The sequence below is a fragment of the Bos javanicus genome, chromosome 9 (assembly GCF_032452875.1).
Source record: "Bos javanicus breed banteng chromosome 9, ARS-OSU_banteng_1.0, whole genome shotgun sequence".
In the NCBI taxonomy this organism is placed as follows: Eukaryota; Metazoa; Chordata; class Mammalia; order Artiodactyla; family Bovidae; genus Bos; species Bos javanicus.
This window is the reverse complement of record NC_083876.1, coordinates 24995117-25022180: the sequence shown is the minus strand read 5'-3', so window position 1 is coordinate 25022180 and position 27064 is coordinate 24995117. Positions and strand designations below refer to the sequence as shown.

General features: G+C 38.8%; 1 protein-coding gene across 1 annotated transcript; it reads left to right on the top strand.

Moving 5' to 3' along the window:
* Positions 1-17156: 17156 nt before the first annotated feature.
* On the top strand, positions 17157-26677 carry CENPW (centromere protein W). Its single transcript, XM_061427346.1, has 3 exons — positions 17157-17481; positions 23356-23469; positions 25394-26677. The coding sequence occupies exons 1-3, from the start codon at positions 17356-17358 to the stop codon at positions 25418-25420; spliced, it is 267 nt and encodes an 88-aa protein (XP_061283330.1). The 5' UTR covers positions 17157-17355; the 3' UTR covers positions 25421-26677.
* Positions 26678-27064: the final 387 nt, after the last annotated feature.

Genomic DNA, 27064 nt, shown 5'->3' with positions numbered 1-27064 from the left:
TTTTTAAATGGCTGGCTTCATATTTTAGTAATGACAATTTTAATTAAAAAATTTTAACATATTTATTTTATATCTTCATTCAATTATTTCTTCATCTAATGTTCTTGAGGATCTATTTCAGGTGTCTGTTACTTCTCTTGTGTTTGCTTCTGTTGGTTATTTTCTTTACACAATCTCTAATATTACATTAAAATTATGTAGAGGTAAATAGAAACTTGAATTTTGGAGGATAATACAAGGGTACCAGTGTCATCATCTGCTGTGCACTTAAATGCATGTTTTTTCTTGTAAAGCACATCTTTATATTTGGCATATGATTATTATAATTGAACTAAGCATAAAATTTAATGATTAATTTTGGTAGAAAAATATCTTACACAGCATAAAAAAAAACTATTATGGGATCTTGATATATACAGAAAATTGTCTGTGATATTTGTGAGGATAGCTTTACAAGAGTCACACAATAATTATTTCCTATGAAAACAGGAAGGTTGCCAAAATATGGGAAATGAACACTGTCACTATAGCACTAAGTATTTCCCCCTTTTCCTCTTGAGAAACCTGTATGCAGGTCAGGAAGCAGCAGTTAGAACTGGACATGGAACAACAGACTGGTTCCAAATAGGAAAAGGAGTACATCAAGGCTGTATATTGTCACCCTGCTTATTTAACTTCTGTGTAGAGTACATCATGAGAAACGCTGGGCTGGAAGAAGTACAAGCTGGAATCAAGAATGCCGGGAGAAATATCAATAACCTCAGATATGCAGATGAAAACACCCTTATGGCAGAAAGTGAGGAGAAACTAAAAAGCCTCTTGATGAAAGTGAAAGAGGAGAGTGAAAAAGTTGGCTTAAAGCTCAACATTCAGAAAACGAAGATCATGGCATCTGGTCCCATCACTTCATGCGAAATAGATGGGGAAATAGTGGAAACAGTGTCAGACTTTATTTTGGGGGGCTCCAAAATCACTGCAGATGGTGATTGCAGCCATGAAATTAAAAGACGCTTACTCCTTGGAAGGAAAGTTATGACCAACCTAGATAGCATATTCAAAAGCAGAGACATTATTTTGCCAATAAAGGTCCGTCTACTCAAGGCTATGATTTTTCCTGTGGTCATGAATGGATGTGAAATTTGGGCTGTGAAGAAAGCTGAGTGCCAAAGAATTGATGCTTTTGAACTGTGGTGTTGGAGAAGACTCTTGAGAGTCCCTTGGACTGCAAGGAGATCCAACCAGTCCATTCTGAAGGTGATCAGTCCTTGGTGTTCTTTGGAAGGACTGATGCTAAAGCTGAAACTCCAGTACTTTGGCCACCTCATGTGAAGAGTTGACTCATTGGAAAAGACTCTGATGCTGGGAGGGATTGGGGACAGGAGGAGAAGGGGATGACAGAGGATGAGATGCCTGGATGGCATCACCGACTTGATGGAACTGAGTCTGAGTGAACTCTGGGAGTTGGTGATGGACAGGGAGGCCTGGCGTGCTGCAATTCATGGGGTCGCAAAGTGTTGGACATGACTGAGCGACTGACCTGAACTGAACTGAAGATAATATAATCCTTGTTTAGAGAAATTAAGCCACTTACCCAAGTTCTCAAAGCTAATAAGTGAGAGATATGTACTCTGATTCCAGTTTGAGTTCAAAATCCATTGTAACCTCTACTTATATTGACTTCCAGTGAAAATTTCCAGTGTCACAGCCTGACTGTTATTACACAGCCTTTGGTTTTTATCTAGATACATGGTAGTCCAAATACAAGTAGCATTTTGTACCCGAAGTTATATCTTGGGGTGGTCTTATACCAAAGTTCTGTCCAGAGGAATAGAAATGGTATGGTATCATTGTCCCTTGGTTGAGGGGGTAGAACTGATTCCAGGACCCTCTCCTTCCTGCCAGATACCAAACTCCCCATTCTCAAATCCCTTATATAAAATGGCACAGCACAATGGGTTGATTATTCATCTGCTGATATGGAGGGTCAAGCAAAGGAGAAGCCCCAGAAAGATGGTTCAGTTCAGTCACTCAGTCGTGTCCGACTCTTTGTGACCCCATGAATTGCAGCACGCCAGGCCTCCCTGTCCATCACCAACTCCTGGAGTTCACTCAGACTCAACGTCCATCAAGTCAGTGATGCCATCCAACCATCTCATCCTCTGTCGTCCCCTTCTCCTCTTGCCCCCAATCCCTCCCAGCATCAGAGTCTTTTCCAATGAGTCAACTCTTCGCATGAGGTGGCCAAAGTACTGGAGTTTCAGCTTAGCATCATTCCTTCCAAAGAAATCCCAGGGCTGATGTCCTTCAGAATGGACTGGTTGGATCTCCTTGCAGTCCAAGGGACTCTCAAGAATCTTCTCCAACACCACAGTTCAAAGGCATCAGTTCTTCCACACTCAGCTTTCTTCACAGTCCAACTCTCACATCCATACATGACCACTGGCAAAACCATAGCCTTGAGTAGATGGACCTTTGTGGGAAAGTAATGTCTCTGCTTTTCAAAATACTATCTAGGTTGGTCATAACTTTTCTTCCAAGGAGTAAGCGTCTTTTAATGTCAGTGCTGCAATCATCATCTGCAGTGATTTTGGACCCCCCCCCCCCCAAAAAAGTCTGACACTGTTTCCACTTTTTCCCTATCTATTTCTCATTAAGTGATGGGACCAGATGCCATGATCTTCATTTTCTGCATGCTGAGCTTTCAGCCAACTTTTTCACTCTCCTCTTTCACTTTCATCAAGAGGCTTTTTAGTTCCTCTTCACTTTCTGCTATAAGGGTGGTGTCATCTGCATATCTGAAGTCATTGATATTTCTCCTGGCAATCTTGATTCCAGCTTGTACTTCTTCCAGCCCAGCGTTTCTCATGATGTACTCTGCATATGAGTTAAATAAGCAGGGTGGCAATATACAGCCTTGATGTACTCCTTTTCCTATTTGGAACCACTCTGTTGTTCCATGTCCAGTTCTAACTGTTGCTTCCTGACCTGCATATAGGTTTCTCAAGAGGCAGGTCAGGTGGTCTGGTATCCCCACCTCTTGAAGAATTTTCCACAGTTTATTGTGATCCACACAGTCAAAGGCTTTGGCATAGACAACAAAGCAGAAATAGATGTTTTTCTGGAACTCTCTTTCTTTTTTGATGATCCAGCGGATGTTGGCAATTTGATCTCTGGTTCCTCTGCCTTTTCTAAAACAGCTTGAACATCTGGAATTTCACGGTTCACGTATTGCTGAAGCCTGGCTTGGAGAATTTTGAGCAATACTTTCCTAGCGTTTGAGATGAGTGCAATTGTGTGGTAGTTTGAGCATTCTTTGGCATTGCCTTTCTTTGAGATTGGAATGAAAACTGACCTTTTCCAGTCCTGTGGCCACTGCTGAGTTTTCCAGATTTGCTGGCATATGAGTGCAGCACTTTCACAGCATCATCTTTCAGGATTTGAAATAGCTCAACTGGAATTCCATCACCTCTACTAGCTCTGTTCATAGTCATGATTTCTAAGGCCCACTTGACTTCACATTCCAGGATGTCTGGCTCTAGGTGAGTGATCACACCATCGTGATTCTCTGGGTCATGAATATCTTTTTTGTACAGTTCTTCTGTGTATTCCTGTCACCTCTTCTTAATATCTTCTGCTTCTGTTAGGGCCATACCATTTCTGTCCTTTATTGAGCCCATCTTTCATGAAATGTTTCCTTGGTATCTCTAATTTTCTTGAAGAGATCTCTAGTCCTTCCCATTCTGCTGTTTTCCTCTATTTTTTTGCATTGATCGCTGAGGAAGGCTTTCTTATCTCTTCTTGCTATTCTTTGGAACTCTGAATTCAGATGCTTAGGTCTCACCTTTTCTTCTTTGCTTTTCAAGTCTCTTCTTTTCAATTTGTAAGCTATTTTTAAGCTATTTGTAAGGCCTCCTCAGACAGCCATTTTGCTTTTTTGCATTTCTTTTCCATGGGGATGGTCTTGATCCCTGTCTCCTGTACAAGGTCATGAACCTCAGTCCATAGTTCATCAGGCACTTTATCTATCAGATCTAGACCCTTAAATCTATTTCTCACTTCCACTGTATAATCCTAAGGGATTTCATTTAGGTCATACCTGAATGGTCTAGTGGTTTTCCCTACTTTTTTTCAATTTCAGTCTGAATTTGGCAATAAGGAGTTCATGATCTGAGCCACAGTCAGCTCATGGTCTTGTTTTTGTTTACTGTATAGAGCTTCTCCATCTTTTGCTGCAAAGAATATAATCAATCTGATTTCAAGATGGTAGGAACCACGAAATTGTGTTTGGATTCATACCCGGAAAAAACCTACTCCTATTTTATTGACTATGCCAAAGCCTTTGACTGTGTGGATCACAACAAACTCTGGAAAATTTTGAAAGAGATGGGAATACTAGACGACCTCACCTGCCTCTTGAGAAATCTGTATGCAGGTCAAGAAGCCATAGTTAGAACTGGACATGGAACAACAGACTGGTTCCAAATAGGGAAAAGAGTACTTCAAGGCTGTATATTGTCACCCTGCTTATTTAACTTATATGCAGAGTACATCATGAGAAACGCTAGGTTGGAAGAAGCACAAGCTGGGATCCAGATTGCTTGGAGAAATATCAGTAACCTCAGATATGCAGATGACACCACCCTTATGGCAGAAAGTGAAGAAGAACTAAAGAGCCTCGTGATGAAAGTGAAAAGGAGAGTGAAAAAGTTGGCTTAAAACTCAACATTCAGAAAACGAAGATCATGACATCCAGTCCCATCACTTCATGGCAAATAGATGGGGAAACAATGGAAACACTGACAGACTTTATGTTTTTCAGCTCCAAAATCACTGCAGATGGTGACTGCAGCCATGAAATTAAAAAACGCTTGCTCCTTGGAAGAAAAGTTATCACAAACCTACACAGCATATGAGGATGTGAGAGTTGGTCTATAAGAAAGTTGAGCACCGAAGAATTGATACCTTTGAACTGTGGTGTTGGAGAAGACTCTTGAGAGTCCCTTGGACTGCAAGGAGATCCAGCCAGTCTATCCGAAAGGAAATCAGTCCTGAATATTCATTGGAAGGACTGATGCTGAAGCTGAAACTCCAATACTTTGGTTACCTGATGCAAAGAGCTAACTCATTGGAAAAGACCCTGATACTGGGAAAGATTGAAGGTGGGAGGAGAAGGGGTAATATAGGATGAGATGTTTGGATTGCATCACCGACTCAATGGACATGAGTTTGAGTAAACTCCAGGAGTTGGTGATGGACAGGGAGGCCTGGCGTGCTGTGATTCATGGGGTCGCAGAGTCAGACACAACTGAGCAACTGACCTGAACTGAACTGACTGAGGGTCAACTGTGTGTGTGATTTTCAGATACTGATTGTAAAGAAATGGGTATATGTTTCATTTCCACCTTCTCCTTTGTTCTTGCTTGATCACTGATGGGCTCACAGAAGATCAAATTTAAGGATGCACCCATGTTAAAAAAAATAAGACAATTTTGCTGTCGCCATTGCTAGATTCATAATACAGTTAATCCTTGAGCAATGCAGGGGTTAAGGGCACCCTCACGGACTACAATCAGAAATCCATGTCACCACGGTAGGTAAATTACCCCTATTGAAGGTTTCATATCCGCAAATTCAGTCAGTCTAATTGTGTAGTATATATTTATTGGGGGGAAAATTCCACATATAAGTGGACTTCAGTAGTTCAAACATGTGTTGTTCAACAGTCAGCTTATGTAAAACCTAGTTTAAATCAACTTTAAAAATATAAATCATGTTGACTAGATATGTTCAAAAGTTTCAAAAGAAGATTCCTCTCCCCATTTTATTATACATTTATTTTCCTATAGAGGAGTAATGTCACCATTTTAGAAACAAGTAGGAATTTATGGAGAAAAAAGTCACCCACAAATTCACACCTTTTCTTTCACATTTTGTGATTTTTCTAGCTATTTTAATAAGCTTTATTTTTAACAAAAGACATATAAACAAACGTACCAATAATAGAATATCTTATTTGTTTTTTTCAATTTCCATGTTAAGCTATATTTTTATATATTTCTACCTGGAATTAAAATTATCATTTTAAGTGAGTGTATGGCACTCTGTGGAGACACTGCATTTATTTAACTGGACATTTTATATTGTTCCCAGTTATTTTCTTTGATAAATTTCATTTTCACCATGTACTGGAAGGGTCCATTTTAGAATGTTTCCTCTGGGTCTCACTTTCCTTCTCTTTAAAAGAAAATAATGATGGTACTTATTTTTATTTTATTTTTTAAAATGTTATTTTATTTAACTTTACAATATTTATTGGTTTTGCCATATATCAAAATGTGTTCCCCATCCTGAACCCTCCTCCCTCCTCCCTCCCCATACCATCCCTCTGGGTCGTCCCAGTGCACCAGCCCCAAGCATCCAGTATCGTGCATCAAACCTGGACTGTACCTGGACTGTACTTATTTTAAAAATCCTACTGCTACTGCTAAGTCACTTCAGTCGTGTCTGACTCTGTGTGACCCCATAGACGGCAGCCCACCAGGCTCCCGTGTCCCTGGGATTCTCCAGGCAAGAGTACTGGAGTGGGGTGTCATTGCCTTCTCCGTTTAAAATCCTAGAGAAGATTAAATTCACACTTGCTCCTTAGGTGTACAAAGCAGTTCCTGGCACATGGTAAACGCAAAGGATAAAACGTTTCAAAATCATATTTTTAATCACTTGAGTTGATTGAAAACGGTAGACTTGATGAAGTGTAAGCAGAAACTAACTCTATTCCTTCTCTCTTTCTACCTCAAAAGCTGTTCTTTTTCTCTTTTGTAGATGGAAAGTTCATGATTTTACTGTCTCTCATTGGTAATAAACTAAAAGACCTCTGTTTTGATGATAAAAAATCTAGTCTAGTCTCATAATTATTCCATCATTGCAATACAGTCTAGAGTAAAACTTAAAACTTTGAACTCAAACACAGTTTAAAGCTTCTCTCCAGCTAATCATACTTGATCCAGACTGGGAATCCTGATGTGGGAGAGGAAGATGTATTACTTCTTTATTACAGCTCCATACTCTCTCCCCTCCAACTTTCTAATACAAGTTGCTAAGTAATAAGCAATGTTGAAATTTTCCTCATTTTATCTTTTTCTCCCAGATAAATATCACAGCTTTTTTAGGGGTTTAAGACAAAAAGTTTTGCCTGGCAAGAAATGATTACCTTTTTTTTTTTTTTTTTGAGAATTAACTGATATGGATGTCATTCAGCGTTCTTACAGAATCCTTAACAATCTATTCATTGAAAGCCTGGCCAGTTTGAAAAATCCCTGGAGTCACAAAATGAGAAAAATTTAAAAAAGAACAAAAACCCCTGATGATCTAAGGTAGGTCCTTTACCAGCTGAGCAAAATTTTTAAACTGTAGGGTTTCTCTTATTTGCCCTAAGTTCAGTTCAGTCACTCAGTCGTGGCTGACTCTTGGCAACCCCATGGACTGCAGCACAACAGACTTTCCTGTCCATCACCAACTCCTGGAGCTAGCTCAAACTCATATCCATCAAGTGGGTGATACCATCCAACAATCTCATTCTCTGTCATCCCCTTCTCCTCCCGCCTTCAATCTTTCCCAGTATCAGGTTCTTTTCCAATGAGTCAGCTCTTCGCATCAGGTGGCCAAAGTATTGAAGTTTTGGCTTCAGCATCAGTCCTTCCAATGAATATTCAGGACTGATATCCTTTAGGATAGACTGGCTGGATCTCCTTGCAGTCCAAGGGATTCTCAAGAGTCTTCTCCAACACCACAGTTCAAAAGCATCAATTCTTTGGCGCTCTGCTCTCTTTATAGTCCAACTCTCTCATTCATACATGACTACTGGAAAAACCATAGGTTTGACTAGATTGACCTTTATTGGCAAAGTAATATCTTTGCTTTTTAATATGCTGTCTAAGTTGGTCATAACTTTTCTTCCAAGGAGCAAGTGTCTTTTAATTTTATGGCTGCAGTCAACAACTCCAGTGATTTTGGAACCCCCCAAAATAAAGTCTATAACTGTTTCCATTGTTTCCCCATTTATTTGCCATGAAGTGATGGGACCAGATGCCAAGATCTTAGTTTTTTGAATGTTGAATTTTAAGTCAACTTTTTCACTCTCCTCTTTCACTTTCATCAAGAGGCTCTTCAGTTCCTCTTCACTTTCTGCTATAAGGGTGGTGTCATCTGTGTATTTGAGGTTACTGATATTTCCCCTAGCAATCTTGATTCCCGCTTGTGCTTCATGCAGCCTGGTGTTTCTAATGATGTACTCTGCATATAAGTTAAATAAGCAGGGTGTCAAGCCTTGATGTATTCCTTTCCAAATTTGGAACCAGTCTATTGTTCCATGTCTGGTTCTAACTGTTGCTTCTTGACATGCATACAGATTTCTCAGGAGGCAGGTAAGGTGGTATGCTATTCCCATCTCTTGAATAATTTTCCACATTTTATAGTGATCTACACAGTCAAAGCCTTTGGCGTAATCAGTAAGGCAGAAGTAGATGTTTTTCTCTGGAATTCTCTTGCTTTTTCTATGATCCTACAGATGTTGGCAATTTGATCTCTGGTTCCTCTGCCTTTTCTAAATCCAGCTTGAACATGTGGAAGTTCATGGTTCATGTACTGTTGAAGCCTGGCTTCGAGAATTTTCAGCATTACTTTAATAGTGTGTGAGATGAGTGCAATTGTGTGGTAGTTTGAGCATTCTTTAGCATTGCCTTTCCTTGGGTCTGGAATGAAACTGACCTTTTCCAGCCCTGTGGCCACTGCTGAATTTTCCAAATTCGCTGGCATACTGAGTGCAGCACTTTCACAGCATCATCTTTCAGGATTTGAAATAGCTCAACTGGCATTCCATCACCTCCACTAGCTGTGTTCATAGTCATGCTTCCTAAGGCCCACTTGACTTCACATTCCAGGATGTCTGGCTTTAGGTTAGTGAGTGATCACACCATTGTGGTTATCTGGGTCATGAAGATCTTTTTTGTATAGTTCCTCTGTGTATTCATGTCACATCTTTTTAATATCTTCTGCTTCTGTTAGGTCCATAACATTTCTGTCTTTATTGTGTCCATCTTTACATGAAATGTTCCCTTGGTATCTCTAATTTTCTTGAAGAGATCTCTAGTCTTTCCTATTCTATTGTTTTCCTCAATTTCTTTGCATTGATCACTAAGAAAGGCTTTCTTATCTCTCCTTGCTATTCTTTGGAACTCTGCATTCAAATCGGTATATCTTTCCTTTTCTTCTTCACCTTTTACTTCTCTTCTTTTCTCAGCTATTTGTAAGGCCTCCTCAGACAACCATTTTGCTTTTTGCATTTCTTTTTCTTGGGGATCACTGCCTTCTGTGCAATGTCATGAACCTCAATCCATAGTTCTTCAGGCACTCCTTCAGATTGAATCCCTTGAATCTATTTGTCACTTCCACTGTATAATCATAAGGAATTTGATTTAGGTCATACCTGAATGGTCTAGTGCTTTTCCTTACTTTCCTCAATATAAGTCTGAATTTTGCAATAAGTTCATGATCTGAGCCACAGTCAGCTCCCACCAGTCTTGATTTTGCTAACTGTATAGAGCTTTTCCATCTTTGGCTGCAAAGAATACAATGAATCTGATTTTGGTATTGACCATCTGGTGATGTCCACTTGTAGAGTCAGCTCTTGTGTTATTGGAAGAGGGTGTTTGCTATGACCAGTGAGTTCTCTTGGCAAAACTCTCTTAGCCTTTGCCCTGCTTCATTTTGTACTCCAAGGCCAAATTTGTCTGTTACTCCAGATATCTCTCAAAGCTCAGTTGGTAAAGAATCCACCTGCAAGGCAGGAGACCCCTGTTCGATTCCTGGGTCGGAAGATCTGCTAGAGAAGGGATAGGCTACCCACTCCAGTATTCTTGTGCTTCCCTTGTGGCTCAGCTGATAAAGAATCCGCCTGCAATTCAGGAGACATGAGTTCCATCAATGGGTTGGGAAGATCCCCTGGAGAAGGGAGCGGCTACCCATTCCAGTATTCTGGTTGGAGAATTCCATGGACTGTATAGTCCATGAGGTCGCAAAGAGTTGGACAGAACCGAGCGACTTTCACTTTGACTTTCCAGATATCTCTTGACTTCCTACTTTTGCATTCTACTCCCATATGATGAAAAGGACATATTTTGGGGGTGTTAGTTCTAGAAGCTATTGTAGGTCTTCATAGAACCATTCAATTTTAATCTTAAGCATTACTGTTTGGGGCATAAACTTGGATTACTGTGATTTTGAATGGTTTGCCTTGGAAATGAACAGAGATCATTCTCTTAATTTTGAAATTGTACCCAACTACTACATTTCAGACTTTTTTGTTGACTGTGATGGTTACTCCATTTCTTTTAAGGGTTTCTTGCCCAGAGTAGTAGACACAATGGTCATCTGAATTAAATTCACCCATTTGAGTCCATTTTAGTTCACTGATTTCTAAAATGTTGATGTTCACTTTGCCATCTCCTGTTTGACTACTTCTGATTTACCTTGATTCATGGACCTAACATTCCAGGTTCCTATGCAATATTGCTCTTTACAACATCAGACTTTACTTCCATCACCAGTCATATCCACAACTGGGTGTTATTTCACTTTGGCTCTGTCTTTTCATTTTCTCTGGAATTATTTCTCCACTCTTCTCCAGCAGCCTATTGGGCACTTATCGACCTGGGGAGTTCACCTTTCAGTGTGGCTTAGCTGGTAAAGAATCCGCCTGCAATGTGGAAGACCCTGGTTCGTTCCTGAGTTGGGAAGACCTGCTGGAGAAGGGATAGGCTGTCCACTCCAATATTCTTGGGCTTTCCTGGTGGCTCAGCTGGTAAAGAATCTGCCTGCAATATGGGAAACTTGGGTTTGATCCCTGGGTTGGGAAGATCCCCTGGAGAAGGGAAAGGCTACACACTCCAGTATTCTGGCCAGAAGGAGTAGGACACGACTTAGCGACTTTCACTTTCTTTTGTCCTATCCTGTTCCAAATAATATTCTACTAACAGTTATTCACAGAGAAGGCAATGGCACCCCACTCCAGTACTCTTGCCTGGAAAATCCCATGGATGGAGGAGCCTGGTGGGCTGCAGTCCATGGGGTCGCTAAGAGTCGGACACGACTGAATGACTTCACTTTGACTTTTCACTTTCATGCATTGGAGAAGGAAATGGCAACCCACTCCAGTGTTCTTGCCTGGAGAATCCCAGGGATGGGGGAACCTGGTGGGCTGCCATCTATGGGGTCACACAGAGTCAGACACAATTGAAGCAACTTAGCAGCAGCAGCAAAAGTTATTCATCTTAGTGTACCAACCAACAATACAATGTTACAAAAAAGTTATTGTTAGTAATGTTGATTTTACTCTAGCTTATGATTTTATTTCCACTTTGTATTTCATAACAATATCCATTTCTTTTTAATTATTGTGTCTTACTTCAAAGGCATCTTTTATCATGGAAAACACATCAAGAAGTCTAAGGTGTCTGGCACTCATAAGAAGAATTGGTTTCGAAGCCAATATCTTTTTATCAATACTGGAAAATAAATTTGTGTCCCTGTAACCACTCCATATGCAATCTGAAAAATGACATAACCAGTGATGGGAAGAGGAGATGTACTTATGAGAGCTAAACATTTGAAATATAAATATTATTTAAGAGGCCTCACAAGTAAGGTGAACATTTCTAAAGCTCCTGGAGCAATCAGTCTTACAAACCACTGGACTGATGAAAAACTGAAATAGTGCACATTCCAAAATTTTGTGAACTTCTGTATCTCACAAATGATGAATGGAAGCCATAACAGGGGTTTTAAAGTAGAAATTTTTGGCAACTGTGCTTCATGTGGCAGACTAAAATTTGTATTTTAACCATTATAATCAACATGATATTTTAAGGACTAAACAGCACAATGTGTCAAAACCTTTCACAAACTATGAGATTCTACCTGTGAAAAGCATGAAAGTTTCTGCTCAGTCATTTCCAACTCTACAACACCATGGACTGTAGCCCATCAAGCCCCTCTGTTCATGGGATTCTCCAGACAGGAATACTGGAATCAGTTGCCATTCCCTTCTCCAAGGTAACTTCCTGACCCAGGGATTGAACTCTGGTCATCCTATATTTCAGGCAGATTATTTATAGTCTGAGCCACCAGGGAAGCCCAAGATTCTACCTAAACAGTGTTAATTACAATTAACAATTTTGTAACATTTTGCTGATGAGCACAAAAGCACAAGACAGAAATAATCTTTTAAATCACTCATTTAATTTAAAATGATCCAAAAATGTTAGTTCACAGGAATACATTACCTAGTAATATTTTCCATATGTATGCATTAGTACAACTTATGAAAAGGAATCCTGAAGTAAATTAATCCTAAATGTTCATTGGAAGGACGGATGCTGAAGCTTCAATACTTTGGCCACCTGATGCGAAGAGCTGATTCATTAGAAAAGACCTTAATGCTGGGAAATATTGAGGGCAGGGGAAGAGAAGGGAAGGACAGAGGATGAGATGGTTGGATGGCATCACTGACTCAATGGACATGAAGTTGACCAAGCCCCGGGAGATGGTGAAGGACAGGGAAGCCTGCGAGCTGCAGTCCATGGGGTTGCAAAGAATAGGACATGACTGAGGGACTGAAAAACATGAAAAGCAAGTCAAATTATTTTCCAGGATTTTGTCATATATCAGAAAGTATTGTCAATTTTTAGCTTTTTCTAATGTAAGTAATCTTCTTATAGAAGTATTTTAATGAAATTTATTCAGTAAATAAACCATCAGTTCAGTTCAGTTGCTCAGTCATGTCCGACTCTGTGACCCCATGAATCACAGCACGCCAGGCCTCCCTGTCCATCACCAGCTCCTGGAGTTCACTCAAACTCATGTCCATCGAGTCAGTGATGCCATCCAGCCATCTCATCTTCTGTCATCCCCTTCTCCTCCTGCCCCCAATCCCTCCCAGCATCAGGCTCTTTTCCAATGAGTCAACTCTTCGTATCAGGTGGCCAAAGTATTGGAGTTTCAGCTTCAGCATCAGTCCTTCCAATGAACACCCAGGACTGATCTCCTTTAGAATGGACTGGTTGGATCTCCTTGCAGTCCAAGGGACTCTCAAGAGTCTTCTCCAACACCACAGTTCAAAAGCATCGATTCTTTGGCACTCAGCTTTCTTCACAGTCCAACTTTCACATCCATACATGACCACAGGAAAAACCATAGCCTTGACTAGACGGACCTTTGTTGGCAAAGTAATGTCTCTGCTTTTCAATATGCTATCTAGGTTGGTCATAATTTTCCTTCCAAGGAATAAGTGTCTTTTAATTTCATGGCTGCAATCACCATCTGCAGTGATTTTGGAGCCCCCCAAAATAAAGTCTGACACTGTTTCCACTGTTTCCCCATCTATTTCTCATGAAGTGATGGGACCAGATGCCATGATCTTCGTTTTCTGAATGTTGAGCTTTAAGCCAACTTTTTCACTCTCCTCTTTCACTTTCATCAAGAGGCTTTTGAGTTCCTCTTCATTTTCTGCCATAAGGGTGCTGTCATCTGCATATCTGAGGTTATTGATATTTCTCCCGGCAGTCTTGATTCCAGCTTGTGCTTCTTCCAGCTCAGCGTTTCTCATGATGTACCCTGCATATAAGTTAAATAAGCAGGGTGACAATATACAGCCTTGATGTACTCCTTTTCCTATTTGGAATCAGTCTGTTGTTCCATGTCCAGTTCTAAGTATTGCTTCCTGACCTGCATATAGGTTTCTCAAGAGGCAGGTCAGGTGGTCTGGTATTCCCATCTCTTTCAGAAACAAACCATATACAAACATCAGTTACCTAAAATATGAAACATCTTATTACTTCTTTAGGTATGTTTATTACAGAATATTGGATAACATTAAAATAGTAAAACAAAAGTATCCATATTCCTAGTACCTAAAAACTGTTCATATTTAGGTATGTTTGCTCCCAGTGTTGTGTATGTGCACATGCATTCAATATTCTTGGGATCATATTATATTTAGTTTGGTGTACAGGTATTTTTCTCCCATTTGGCACAAATTTGGACTTTCTTCCAGGCTATTAATAACTTTCATAAATGTCATTTTTAACCTGGCCATAGTAATTGTTAACTGAATGCATGTACCCAAATTTACACATTAGACACGTTTTAAAAACTTTCAAAAAAAAACCTCTCTGGATAAAATGTATCTTATATTTAGGGTAATCTCCTTAGAACAGATTTTGAAAAACAAACTCATCACTGTTTTAAAGAGAATCTTAGCAGACATCAAGAAATGTCATCAAGAAAAGACAAAAATTCTCAATAGCTTAATTGTTTCTCATTTACAGCAACTCCTTAGAATAACATGAGAGTGGGTAAAATCCTTCAATAATAAATGTATTCTGTGAATACATTTTATTTTTGTCTTCTCAAAGTAAACAGCAGTATCAAAGGGGCCTTGCCCTTTTCAAATGAAGGCAAAATTTACTTTAGAAGAAAAAAGTTTGGATAAAGAAAGGGATGTATTTATGTTGCTGGTGTCAAGATCCTGTCCAGATCTTGTCCTTCCTATCTAGAGTTCCTTTACTTTCCCTTGATTTGGAGTCAAGGGCTGTCATCACTCAAAGCATGTCTAGTTTAGGGAGAAGAGTCTAGTTGTGTGGTTAGGGTTTCAATAGCTGCCTTGTGATTTTTACTCTTTAGATCAAAGGAACTTAAATTATTGAAAAACCAGAAAAAAGGGAGGCCATTTTGAACATTTAAATTATGATGAAATTTCCTAATATTTTACTCTGTGACTCTACTAAATGAAGGTGAAATCTATAAAAAAAATTAAAAACTTTAGTTTAGAAAAGCAATATGCAGAATTTAGATGCTTCCTTTACACTTAGACAGTATAACATGGAAAGTTGAAAAGGAGTAATGTCTTAAAATTTCCACATAAACTCTTTTACTTAGAGCCACTTAAACTCTCTATTTAATGTCATGTCAAATAGAAACAATAACACCCATTTGAGCCTTACTAATGTTATAATTTTGTTAAATCAAATAAGATAATGTGTAAGGACATTCTTCATTACAGGGATAAATACAATCATTACCATCATATTCTATTCAAATATTCTTTTAAATATGTAAAGCTTTAAAAGCAGAAGGTATCACCCAATGTCAATGCACAGATGCAAACAGAATGGATTGAGATTTTTAATTTAAGCAGAGCTAGGTTTTTGTCAAGTGGTATGAGGGAAAAAAAGAGCACGAAGAGAGTTAAGGAGAAATGCAAGGCAATATTATGATGATGTACAACAGACTACAGAAAGGAGGATAAATATATCGATTAAGGTTAAGGGCATAGTAGAGACAGAGAGGACAGAGATCCCAGTGGCATGAAAGAACTGTTGAAGTGGCGATAACAGAGGGAGTGAGTTCAGGAGAGAAGGTTGAAGAGTAATGCAACTGAACTGAGACTATGGAAAGATATTAGCAATGACAAGGCCTAGTGTATGAACACAGGTGTAAATGGCTCATAGGGTGAAAGATAAGACTATTGGCAGAGCGAGAGCTTGAAAATGGGAGGCCAGATAGATCATCCATGTGGATACTGAAAGTACAAAAACTACCACAGCAGTCGTGTCCAACTCTTTGGGACCCTCTGAACTGTATCCTGCCTGGGTGCCCATGAGATTCTCCAGGCAAGAATACTGGAGCAGGCAGCCATTCTCTTCTCCATGGGATATTTCCGACCTAGGGAGCAAACCTGCATCTCCTGCATTTCAGATGGATTCTTTACCAGCTGAGCCACCAGGGAAGCCCAGTAACAGAGGTAATTAAAATAAATCATAGGGATATCAGAGTGGTCAGACTAGCAGTGCCAACACAGCTTAAGTACTTGAAAGAAATACAAATTCTAAAGTCTCATCCAGACCTATTGGGACTTCCTAGGTGGTGTGAGAATTGATGCTTTTGTACTGTGGTGTTGGAGAAGACTCTTGAGAGTCCCTTGGACTGCAAGGAGGTCCAACCAGTCCATTCTGAAGGAGATCAGCCCTGGGATTTCTTTGGAAGGAATGATGCTAAAGCTGAAACTCCAGTACTTGATGAGTTGACTCCTTGGAAAAGACTCTGATGCTGGGAGGGATTGGGGGCAAGAGGAGAAGGGGACGACAGAGGATGAGATGGCTGGATGGCATCACTGACTGGATGGACGTGAGCCTGAGTGAACTCCGGAAGTTGGTGATGGACAGGGAGGCCTGGCATGCTGCGATTCATGGGGTCGCAAAGAGTCAGAGACGACTAAGCGACTGAACTGACTGACTGACTGAGGTGGTGCGAGTGGTAAAGAAACAGCCTGCCGTTGCAGGAGAAGCAATAGACCTGTTAGATCCCTGGGTGGGGAAGATACCCTGGAGGAGGGCAGGGCAACCTATTTCAGTATTCTTGCCTAGAGAATCCCACGGACAGAGTAACCTGGTGGGCTACAGTCCACAGGGTCCTAAATAGTCAGACAGGACTGAAGAGACTAAGCGCAGGCATATCCAGATCTAGTAAACCAAGAAACCAGTGGATGGTGCTTCAGGTGCTGTGGGATGAAGTCTGAGAACTTATAGGGGTGGCACGGAAAATGGAAGAGTTAACGGCTTGCAAATAAAGATTTCAAAGAGGTAGCATTTAAACTACGCCATAAGTTATCGCAAGGTTAAGCAGAGAGGGCTTAAAATTAAAGACAGCAGCATTTGTAAACAAAAGCTTGACTCATGAAAAGACTTCAGGTAAGACCCAGATAAAATTATGTAAAAGTGAAAAATAGTAGCTGCTAATATTAGAAAATCAAGCCCTGTTAAGAAGGCATTGGTTCTTTAAGAAGCCTGATAAAACATGACAAACTTCTTCTATTCATCTACTTTTTCGTTCATTGGTCTTAGGCTCAGTAGAGAGTGAAAGCTGGGACAGTAAGCGTGACTGCCTTAGCATACCAGCATTTTCCACAAATTTCCAACATCTTTATGGCACACCGGAGAAATCGCTTCCAACAGCTACTTAAGGTGAAACCCGCAACCCTCCCCGTCTGTGACGTCATGGAACGCCCACCAAGGGTGTGTTCCACCAACATCCGGGCGCCAAGGGGCGGGTTTGCGCGCCCCTAACGTCACTACCGGGCGCCGGGTGCGCTCTGTGGCGGCAGATTCAAACGTTCCGGCCGGGGTCTCGGGGCCTGTGGGAGCGTCTGAGTCGGGGTTCTTGGTGTACTCGCTGGCGTGAGCTTCAGTGCTGCGCAGGGAAGACCCAGGAAGTTGAGGCGGCTGCTGCCAAAACTCGAGGGTGAGAATGGCGCTCTCCACCACGGTCTCGCAGAGGAAGATGATAAGGCGCAAGGCTCCTCGCGGCTTTCTAAAGCGCATTTTCAAACGACAGAAGCCTCACCTTCGTTTGGAGACGAGTAGCGACCTACTGGTGAGATTTTGTCCCTTCATAGACTGGCAGTGGGGCGGGGATAGATCGGGGAAATAAACCCCCCAGCCTGTATTTCGCCGCCCCTCCAGCCAGTCTGCTAAAGCTCCAATACTTTGACACCACGATGCGAAGAGTCCACTCATTGGTAAAGACTCTGATGCTGGGAAAGACTGAGGGCAAGAGGAGAAGAGGGCAACAGAAGATGAGATGGTTGGCTGGCATCACTGACTCAATAAACATGAGCTGGAGCAAACTCAGGGAGAATAAGGAAGGACAGGGAAGCCTGGTGTGCTGCAGTTCATGGGGTCGAACATGATTTAGCGACTGAATAGTAACAGCCAATCTAGCTCTTTTGAGGCCTAGGTTTGAGGCATTCACAGCAAAACCTGGGCCTGTTAGTATTCCCGACGCTAAGTTGTTTTGGGGCCCGCTGAAATGTAGATATCCTGACTTTTTTTTTTTTTTTTAAACGGAAGCCTTTTAGCTTAAGTTTAAGGAATAAACTAACTGCTTTTAGTTTTTAAATATCACTCTTCAGGGGCACAGTCTGGTACTTATACTGCGCTTAGTGAAATTTGTGAAGGTTCGAAGATAGAGTTTTTTAAAAATAGATTTTGAAATTCAGGGTGGGTTACTTTCATAGTAGTTAAACTGTAAAAGGCATTTCTGACATGCTTTTCAAAAGTGCATTTCTCCTGGTCTTCTTTCCTTCGCCTTCTCTTTACCTTATTAAATACATTGCCGTTTCTTCCGCTTCAGTTTACTTACTAAAGAACACTGATCCAAAAGCTTGTAAGTAGTGTGCTCCCAAGTGTGAATTCGTTTTCCTAGACAGGGAGAACACCTATTAGTTTAGTTTTCAAGCCAACCGTTAAAATTTTACCTGACTCGTAGTAACTACTGCATAATGCTCACCTAATAAAAAATGCTCACATTCAAACCACTCTAATATTTCTGTTTTGAAATAAATTGAGGGCTTTTATGTTGAATGCCTGGAATATATTATCCCTCTAACAGAATGAACACTTGCCCTGGGTTTGTACCGTAGGAGGCACCTCCTGTGGTTTGTTATAAGAGCTCTTGGAGTAAAGGAACCACTACAGGTGGGCACCTAATTTCCAGAAGATCAAGGATAATGAATTGTGGATAATAGGGATATATGACATGGAGAGTGTCTTTGGAATGCAATAATCTGTTCCTAAGCTACGTTGTTTTTTTTTCTCGCTCACCTCCCCGTCTCTTTTCTCTGTAGCCTCTGCTAGTTCTCTACTGCCGCCTGTGATTTTAGGATCTCTATTTTTGCTAGATTACTACAGAATTGTCCTCACTTTTCCTTTCTCTGAAGCCAGAACTACTTTTTAAATTTTGTTTTTTATAAAAGTGGCCTTTCTAATATCTCCTGTCCTTCTTTTTGGTTCCTTGCTTAGACTCTGTATGAAAAGACAATACATACTGTTTTATTACCTTCCTTCCCCGAAGGTAGTGATTAAGGTGACACAAGTGAGCTGTATGAAAGTGAAATTGATTTTCAAAAGAATTTTAAGTTATTAATTGTGAAGTTGCCACTGGTGTTGGGGTTCTAAATGGAGGGGAAGGAGATTACAAGTTGGTGCAAATTTTTGGCCAGAAATTTCTCAAGTAGTCAGATTCCTCCCACATTCACACTTGCCTGCCCCAAAGTGACCCATGGACAGGTGGGCTTTGTTGTGGAGTCAGATCCAGGTGGTACAGGAAAGGATGGGAGGTGAAATTCTAAGCATTTGCAGTGGTAGGGGAAAGGAAGTTCTTTTGGCCACTGTCTGTCCCTAGATTGTATGCTTATCTTTGGCTTTTGTTATTTCTCCTTCACAGTCTTACGTATGTCGTGCATCACTCTGGTTTCTTTACTTAGGGTTTTCTGCTTACCATTGGCACTTAATAATCTTACCCAGCAGGTGTCCCACATCATCCATAAACTTCTCTACAATTGAGGCAATCTGTTTTTATTTCTTTTTCTCTAAATTTTGATAGCCATAGCGTTTATATCATACAGCTTAGCTACTGGGACCCTGACAGTGTTCTCTTAAGAGTTTTGTGTGTCAGTGTTCTCTTAAGAGTTTTGTGTGTCAGTGTTGTCTCCCAGTGTGGTACACAGCTTCTTGAGGAGAAGGAACCATGCATATCTCCTTTTGTGTCTCCCATTGTCTTAACACAAAACTAATCTTCTCTGCTGTCTTTGCGTAAGATGATGCTTCTGCGTGAAGATGTCCTCATTCCACTCTGCTTGGCAAACACCAGTTCTTTCAAAATTGAGTTCAAATGCCTCTTACTCAGTGAAGTCTTCATCATCTTAGAAACGGTCTATCTTATCTTCCATTATCATCTACTGTCACACATTTGTCTTTAGTTTCTTATGGGTTTTGTTCTCCCGTCTGACTGGGAACTTTGAATTGGGAACTTTTTGTATTCCTTGTGTTTATTCCTTGAACATTCTGAGTGTACAATTTGAGAGTGATGTAACTGTATGTGGATTGGTATTTCTAACATTTTATTCATAACTTCCTTGTGTTATGTTATAGTTCTCCTGCACTGGCTTTTTGTTGTTGTTTTATTTTATTTTTAAACTTTACAATATTGTATTAGTTTTGCCAAATATCGAAATGAATCCGCCACAGGTATACCTGTGTTCCCCATCCTGAACCCTCCTCCCTCCTCCCTCCCCATACCCTCTCTCCTGGGCCAGTACTGGGGAGCATATGTTAATCTCAGATTGTTCAGCTTTCTTGTGGCTGAGTTAGTTTTTAGATTTATCGCTAAGGGATACTGTGCAAATATCTGAGTACTTATGGTTTATGTAAAACTCAAAAAAGTGCTACGAGAAAGTGGGTCGGAAGTCATATTGGCCAAGTCTTTTAGTCAGATGGATATTTCTTTGTAAATTATCTTTTGGCTTACCTTTCAAGGAAGCTAATTTTTAAATTTTCCCAAAGTAAGTTTTTAATGGAATGGCTTACCTTTTCCAAAGTTGACTGTCTACCTGAAACCTTAAAATTTGCTTTTTTCTGACCATTTTAATTTAAACTTTAGTGCACTTGAGTGGCACCAGTTAACTGTTTTATGACAGAGAAATAGGTTGTTTAAAAAAAAAAATTCTGATGTTAAAAAAAAAGTAGTATTAATTCAGTGTCTATATTTCATGCCCATGAAGAGTAAAGGACTCAAGTCTCAAAACAGAATGTGGTTTATTTGGGATTGCCTAAAAATTTTGTTTTGCCTAATTTGGGGAGATATGGATGGCTTTTTTGCTCATGTAGTGATAATTATTGACTGCTTAACTGCATATTGGGCCACAGGCTAAAGTTCACTGGGATACAATGTCTGGGAAGGTAGACATGGTTTTGCCCTTACATTGAAGAAGAGAGGTGAGAAATTGCTGCCTAATGTATGTGTATGTACAGTTATAAGAAGTTCAGGGTACCATAGATCCATCTAACCTTATGTATTGGGAGGACTTGTCTTTTCAGTATAAACCAGTAGCGTGGCAGTAGGCAAAATTGTATTTGAATACTGAAAGAAATTCAGAAGGCCTAGCATAGAACTAGAAGCTGGAAAACGTGAGATGGAATTGTAAAAACCTAGTCAAATGAGGTTTAGTATTAAGGAATTTGGAGTTTATCCTGAGGGTATCTGGAAGCTATTTAGGTTTAGAAGTAGAGAATGAAGATTAATGGAGGAAACTGTGCCATATTATGGAATGTTTTTGTTGCAAAAGGAAATGGTATATCATAGGAAGTTTAAACATATTTTGAATGACATGGTATAGTGTAAAGAATCAATTGGGTGATTTACCTCAGAGTTCTTACGATAAAGAAGACCAAAAGAATATCTCCTTCCAAAGGTTCTCTATCATGTTCAGTTTAAATCCCCTACTACTCTACTTTCCCCAGTTATCACTAAAACATTCCTAAACATAACAATACACTAAAGATTTCTGCTGTATAATAATAATAAGTAATAATTGAAAGGACCACATTACTTAGTTATTTAGCATTTAGTGAATTGTGGGGGAAGAGTTAAGTGTTGTGTATTAATTGATCTCACTACAAAGAATGTGTAAAAGTGGAAGAAAGTGTTAGTTGCCCAGTTTTGTCTGACTCTTTGCGATGCCATGGACCATAGCCCGCCAGGCTCATCTGTTCATGGAATTCTCCAGGCAAGAATATTGGCATTGGCTGCTGTTCCCTTCTCCAGGGGATCTTCCCAACCCAGAAATCGAATCCAGGCCTCCTTCATTGTAGGTGGATTTCTTTACCAACTGAGCTACCAGGGAAGCCCAAAGAATGTGTACCTTTAAGTAAATGACCAAAGAAGTTATATGTTAAAGATACTGTTTAATTGAACCTGAATTGGTAGTGCCTTCAGGCACCTGGCAGAAACAAAGGATGGAGTATTACCAATAACTTAAATACAAGAGCACTAGACTCAATACTAGTGGAGAATTGAAATAGGACAGCAGCTCACTTTAGTCTTGCTTTTTTTTTTTTTTTTAAGAGATGAGACATATTTTATTTGGTGGGAATTTTTAGGATACATTCTCACTTAATTGGGTTTTGTGCTCTACTTTAACTGTTTTCGGGTCTTCCCTGGTAGCTCAGCGGTTAAAGCGTCTGCCTGCAATGCGGGAGACCTGGGTTCGATCCCTGGGTTGGGAAGATCCCCTGGAGAAGGAAATGGCAACCCACTCCAGTATTCTTGCCTGGAGAATCCCATGGACGGCAGAGCCTGGTGGGCTACAGTCCACGGGGTCACAAAGAATCGGACACGACTGTGCGACTTCATTCACTTAACTGTTTTCAAGGTATATGCATATAGAATGAGTAGCACTTTTTGATTGACTAGTGTGAACTTTGAGTAATATATTTAGCAAAATGTACACATTCAAATAGTGGGGTTAAATAAAGATACATATGTATATACACGTATCTTATGATACATATATATTTTTTACATATATGTAGAAGTTGTTGCTGTAAGAGTATGCAAGAAACTGGCAATCAGAGTTGACTACGGAATGATGTTGAAGAGAGGTTTACTTTTGTTGGTTTATCTTTATAGATTTTTTGCTTTATATGTTAATTTTGAGATAACTGTAGGTTCACAAGAAGTGGCAAAAATAGTACAGAATTGCCATTCGTTTTCTGCAGCTTCCCACAATGCTAATATATAACTCTAGTTACTTGTGCAGTTTTGAATTTTGTACTCTCTGCTTATTTTATCTAGTTTAAGGCTATTTTAAAAGAAATTTAAAAATTATTAATAGTAGATATGATTATTCTCATGTTGTTGTATGACAAGTAACTTGACCTTTGTATCTACTCTTTTCAATTGAATAAACTTTTAAAATTTCAATTATTAAATTTTTTTTATTAGACATTTTAAACTAAATATCTTCTTAAAAAATTTTATACCTTGGATTGTAGAATGAGAGATGATTAGCCTTAAATACAGTAGTTGATATGTTTTTCTTAGGGGGGATTTTAAATTACATTGGAAACTTAACTTTAGTTGGAATGGAAAACAGAAATATTTGTTCTTATTAGAGTCCTACCTAAGTTTTGATACAATGATCCTTTAGAGTAATAATATTGTCTATGGCCTTTGGTCAGCTTTACACGTCCTTGTTTCCTGTATTGTAGTAACTAAGTCTTTTTTTTATGAAATTTTAAGATGGACCTATATTAAACTGAATTCTGTGTTACCTTAAATAAAAGTTAAGTGATTGAATCACAGTAGTAAATAGTGCAGCATTAAAATTGGGGTCTTCTTTTTAAAAGTCATTATTTCAAAATATCAGTGTTTGAGTTTAAAAATTGTTTTGAATTTTCTCTTTTACAGGTGCATCTGAACTGTTTACTCTTTGTTCATCGATTAGCAGAAGAGTCACGGATAAATGCTTGTGGGAGTAAGTGTGGAGTCATTAAAAAGGAGCATGTACTGGCTGCAGCAAAGGTGAGATCTGAAATTCTTTTCTTGAGCACAGTTACCTTAGAATACCACCTAGTTCGTCACCTCTGCCTGATTTAGATTCCTTATTCAGTTTCCTTGACTGAGTTGATGCTTAGCTTTTCATGAGTTTTAATTACAGAGTTAGATTTTCTTTATTATGTATAGTATGGATTTCTGGTGGAAAGATTCATGGCCATTGCTTTATTGCTTTAGAGGAAAACGAATGTTTGACTGCTAATCTGTGTGATTTGTAGTAACATTATTACCTTAAAATTTATGAAAACTTTTCTTCTTGACCATTTTAAGTTTACCTAATAATTTTTCTAAATTTATTTTGAGTTGAGTGACTTCTAAATCAAATTGCTTACATAAGCAGAGAAGATTGCTTCTTAGTGATACTTCTATATAATATAGAGTGTGATAACTTAAGGCAGAATTTTTTTCCATATACATCCCCAAGATTATTTTCACTTAAATGTTCCCAAGATTATTTTCACTCGATGTTAATAGATGCCCCAACAGGAAAGGCTTCGGGGTCAAATAAGTTGATATAACCTATTATATTATACCACCCTGAATAGTTACAACGTTATGTATAGAGAGCTCATTTCTGTAAGAATATGCAAGAAATTGGCACATGGTTCACTGGGGGATGATGTGAGAGAGAGACTTATTTTTTATAGTTTACCTCTTTATAAGTATTTTTTATTTAACATTTAAACGTTTTGAACTAATTATAGACCCATGAGAGGTACAAAAATACTATACTATTTCCACTGTACCTTTTATCCAGCTCCCCACAATGTAAACATTTTTATATAACTATAGTTATGTAAAGTTATGAGAAGTTACCTTATATATAGTTATAGTTATAATATATAGTTATATATTTAGTTATCAAAAGTTATGAGAAATACACCAGTAATTTGTTGACCTCTGTTTAACTTACCTTTTTGTAAATTTGGGTGTATAATATACTTAGAATTTTGTAAATGAATTTGAGTACATAGTATTTTATTTTGCAGTCTACGTCTTGTAGAACAGAGAAGTACTGGCCTAGGGTATAAATCTACTTGCTGACTTACGTGAGAGTCTAGAAATGGCATGCCCTGGCATTTTTTAAGGGGCTTTAAATTCTCTTACAATTATAAACATTTCCACTAGTTTCTGGACTGTTAAAGTCAATGTAAGTGTTTTCTGCAGGTAAAGCAAGGCTTAAGAACATGAGGAGTCTATGTGTGTATCTTAAATTTAGGATTGGTTTGCTTTTATTAGTGAATTATAAGTAGGCTTACCTAAAAGAAGGTAAGTTCTTTAAAAGAATTTTTTTTGTATATATATATTCTGGTCTCTAATGTTCTTTGTCCTTTACAACTTAAGATTTCATTTTGTTTACTTTTTCTTCTGGGCTTCGTGTTGTGAAAATTATCTACGTAACAAGCTTTTCAGCTTGAGATGACTGGCCTTGGTCTCTGATATAATTCCACCCTAAATAGAGGAAATTTGGTGTTTGGATGAATTTGTATTGCTTTATGGTTGTTACATTCCTGGTTTATAATAGGATTTTCAAGTTTTAGAACATATCTTAACTCCCTTAATTACTAAATTTTCTATAAACCTCAAGTTGGGAGCCATTAATCTGGACACTTTTGGCACAATTGAAGAAATTCACATCTAGAAGTGACTATTATAAAACTAGATTTTGAGAATCTAGGCATGTTTCATATTCTCAGAGAGAATTAGACTATTTTAGAGAAGTCTAAGACAATTTATAAGGCAAAAGATTCCCTAATCACATTCCAAATTGGGTTTTTATGGATTCAGAGACTTGCATATTATACACATAGGACTGTTAAACTTTTTGTTGAGTAATTGTGTTTTATTTGCCCTAGGTATAATGTAAATCTTCATTTTCTCCCCCTCACAGGTAATTCTAAAGAAGAGCAGAGGTTAGAAGTCAAAGAACACACATTTGAAAATTGTATGATGTATTATTTCAGGTGGTAACAGATCATGAAAGCACTTTTTATAAAGTAGTTAATATTGTGTATTAAAACATTGGCTAGTTGAAGGATGTGTGTATTTGTATGTTTTTTGCTGTATTGAAATATCTTAAACATGCAGAACTATATAATCTTTGTTTTTGAGGAATTATTTCAAGTTCATTTTACTTCCCTTTTGTTGGTATTGCAAATGTTTTACATATAAAAAATGAAATCTTAGTGTATGAAGTAGCTTGAAGAGATGTATTTCTTAGAATTAGGTTTATAAGTATTTAGATGTACTCACTGTTAATTAGGGAATCAATTTAATCTCTGAAGGAAGACAATATACAGTCAAATTTAGATACATTTTAAATATTTTAACTGTTTAATACCTTTTCATAAGCAAAGCAGTCTGCTTTTATATTAGGCCAATAGTATACTGAAATAATTTCTTGACTGTAAACACCAGCAGTGTTTTTAAAACCTATTTCTCTTCAAAACCAAAAAAAAAAAATTACAGAGCAAACGGACTGATTTTCTTCAAGTCACACATTTAATAGATGGGTGTCTGTTCCCCCAAGAAATCATTTATTGCGTATCATCTAATAGTTGTGTTTTTACATTTTGTTTTTGAATAATTATACATTGCAACGTGAAGTTGCAAAGGTAGTACAGAGAAATACCCTTGTACTCCATACCCAGTTTTATCCCAATGTAAATAATTAGAGTACAGTATCAAACCCAGGAATTTGACTTGGTACAATATGTGTATAATTTTGTACCATTTTAGTACGTTTGCAGATTTATGTAATCACCACTCCTATCAAGATATAGAACTATTTCATCACCACAAAGTTCTCCATCATGCTTTTCTTTTATAAATTACACCCAGCTCCCCACAACCACTGCACATGCAACCCCCCTCATACCCCTACCATCTCTAAGCCCTGGCAACCACTAATCTGTTCTCCATCTCTATGGTTTTGCCATTTTGATGGAATCATACAGGTTTTGACTTTGGGGAATTTGATTTTTTCAGTTGTCTTAACTTTCTTGATCCTCCAAGTTGTTGCGTATAGCAGTTTGTTCCTTTTTTATTACTGAGTCATCCTATTCCCTGGTATTTATGTACCATAGTTTGTATAGCTATTTACTCATTAGGAATATTTTGATTATTTCTAGGTTTTTTTTGGTTATCATAAATAAAGCTGTTATGAACAATTGTGTACCAGCTTTTATGCAATTTTAATTTCACTGGGATAAATACCCAGGAGTATTATTGCTACTGGGTTGAATGGTAAGTATATGTTTCAGTTCAGTTCAGTCAGTCAGTCGTGTCTGACTCTTTTCAACCCAATGGGCACACCAGGCCTCCCTGTCCATCACTAACTCCCAGAGCTTGCTCACACTCATGTCCATTGACTTGGTGATGCCATCCAAATGTCGTATCCTCTGTCATCCCCGTCTCCTCCTGCCTTCAGTCTTTCCCAGCATCAGGGTCTTTTCAAATGAGTCAGTTCTTCACAAGTATTGGAGTTTCAGCTTCAGCATCAGTCCTTCCAATGAATATTCAGGACTGATTTCCTTTAGGATTGACTGGTTTGATCTCCTTG